We start from the raw sequence: 2304 nt of genomic DNA, 5'->3' as shown, positions 1-2304 counted from the left end.
AAAACAACATTAATGCAGACATGGTGAAGAAACTGACTAATTGACAGATATAGGGGAGGCAATCAATAAGGTAGCGCTGATGTGCGTAACGATGGTAACAGGTGTGCGTAATGATGGGCATCTGGCACCCTCAAGCTCAGAGAGGGGGAGTAGGGGCCATCATCAGCTGCGCATGCTGACTGCCAAGGAATGACCTGCAGTGATTGAGGGGCAGGGGGAAAAAATTACGTCCTCTTAAAACTGCTTTAATTTATAACACAAATTATTTTTGTCACATTAAGATTCTGACAACGACAGTGTGTTATATAGACTTATTTAGGAAAAGTTAAGGACGGGGGGACATTAAAAAGGTTTCTGTTTTGAGTCAACATGACGCTTTTGGCTCTCCTAGTGTTAAACCGCTTGAGCTATCAACACTAACTCATCTTTGGAATATGCAGATTCCCTGTCAGCAGGTTACTTGAGAAAATATTTTTGATACTATTTATACTTTTTGTACTACAGCCATATTTGCATAAAACGCAATGCATTAAAATGGCCATAAACTTCAATGGTAAGACATTTAAATTCTAGATGCTACATCAGGCTATCCTAACTTCAAACTGTCTATAACCTTTACAATTTTAACCTTAACAATATGAATTAGCTTGCATTTGCATAAAACTTCCTTGATTTAATGCCAACTATCTATAAGAACACAATGGAAGACATTTCAAATGTGACATTTTAAAAACTTTATAGAGACACCAACCCAACTTTCACATGCTCAGGCTATATAATACATTCAATCAATCTTTCTATCTAACTACTTTTTCAGCTATAACCAGTCACTACCATTATTATAATGTATTTCACATCCATAAATACTTTTCTAGTGGTTGTTGATATTCTAGAGTGGTTTTGATTGGTCTCTTTTCTCTTTCAAAGGGTCAAGGTATGTCCACTCCGGCTTCCCAGGGGGTTCTACGGCCTGTTCTGATTGGCTGTTTTTTTATGGCATGCTTCGTGGGAATATTCTTAATTTACTACAAACCCCAGATCAAGTTCCTTTCATGCCCTACTGACCAGGCATCCCACGAGGGGAAGGCTGGTTGTTCTCCTTGCCCTCAAGTAAGTATGGCAGGGAACCACACAGGGCAAAAAACACACCATGCCCAGACAGCCATTCAGGCCGATGATGACGGAGACACAGACACTATCATTTTGATCTGGATGTGGCCATTTGGTCACGCCTTTGACATAGACTCTTGTGCCTACTTTAACATCAAAGGCTGTCACCTAACAGTGGATAAAAACCTTTACAGCAAGGCACACGGTGTCATATTCCACCATAGAGACATCCATGGAGACCTGAAGAACATGCCCCAAGAGCAACGTCCATGGTTCCAGAAATGGGTGTGGTGGAATGCAGAATCACCGGCTAACACAAACAGGATCCCTGGTGTTGACTACTTGTTCAATTTGACTGCGAGTTATCGACTGGATTCTGATATCAAGGTTCCATATGGGTCGCTTGTCGAGGTAACCAGTGAGGATAAAATCTTTGAGCTGCCCAAGAAGGACAAATTAGTCTGCTGGGTAGTGAGCAACTGGAACCCAAACTACAAGAGGGTACAGGTGTTCAACGAGCTCAGTAGGCATGTCAAAGTAGAGGCCTATGGGAGACATTTTAGTAGATACCTAGAAAACGAAGACTACTCAAAGACGCTGTCCAGCTGTAAATTCTACCTGGCATTTGAAAACTCCATCTACAAAGACTATGCTACAGAGAAGCTGTTCAACGCTATGAAGTTGGCAGCAGTGCCCGTTGTTCTAGGTCCATCCAGGGACAACTACGAGCAATTTATCCCAAGGGACTCTTTCATCCATGTGGATGATTTCTCCTCTACAGAGGAGCTGGCAAAGAAGCTTCTCTTTGTCGACCAGAATGAGGAAGAATACATGAGGTACTTCACCTGGCGAAAGAACTTTAAAGTTCAACAAGGGTATTTTGGACTTGAGCACGCCTGTCGCTCATGTGATTACATTCGAAGAAATAAAGGATACAAAAGTTTTAATAATCTAAATAAATGGTTTTGGGGCTAAGTGGACTAATTTGTAGTGGGACATTTCCATGTAAAATGACCCATAAGCACCAACCTGTGAAGTTCAATCAATACAATGCATTATAAAGCCCTTTTTACATCTGCAGTTGTCACAACGTGCTTATAAAGAAACTGAGCCTAAAACCCCAAAGAGCAAGCAATATAGAAGCACGCTGGCTAGGAAAAACTCCCTAGAAAGGCTGGAACCTAGGAAGAAACC

General features: G+C 41.4%; 1 protein-coding gene across 2 annotated transcripts; it reads left to right on the top strand.

The window, feature by feature from the left end:
• Positions 1-933: 933 nt before the first annotated feature.
• LOC120049410 (4-galactosyl-N-acetylglucosaminide 3-alpha-L-fucosyltransferase 9-like) lies at positions 934-2085 on the top strand. 2 transcript variants are annotated; one of them, XM_038995678.1, is made up of 2 exons: positions 937-1093; positions 1163-2085. In XM_038995678.1, exons 1-2 carry the CDS (start codon positions 937-939, stop codon positions 2083-2085), a joined length of 1080 nt encoding a protein of 359 aa, XP_038851606.1. The 2 variants fall into 2 exon arrangements, with proteins under 2 accessions (XP_038851607.1, XP_038851606.1); XM_038995679.1 differs by having other exon boundaries at positions 934-2085.
• Positions 2086-2304: the final 219 nt, after the last annotated feature.

This window comes from Salvelinus namaycush, chromosome 6 (assembly GCF_016432855.1).
Source record: "Salvelinus namaycush isolate Seneca chromosome 6, SaNama_1.0, whole genome shotgun sequence".
NCBI classification, from domain to species: Eukaryota; Metazoa; Chordata; class Actinopteri; order Salmoniformes; family Salmonidae; genus Salvelinus; species Salvelinus namaycush.
This window is presented reverse-complemented; position numbering and strand designations above follow the sequence as displayed.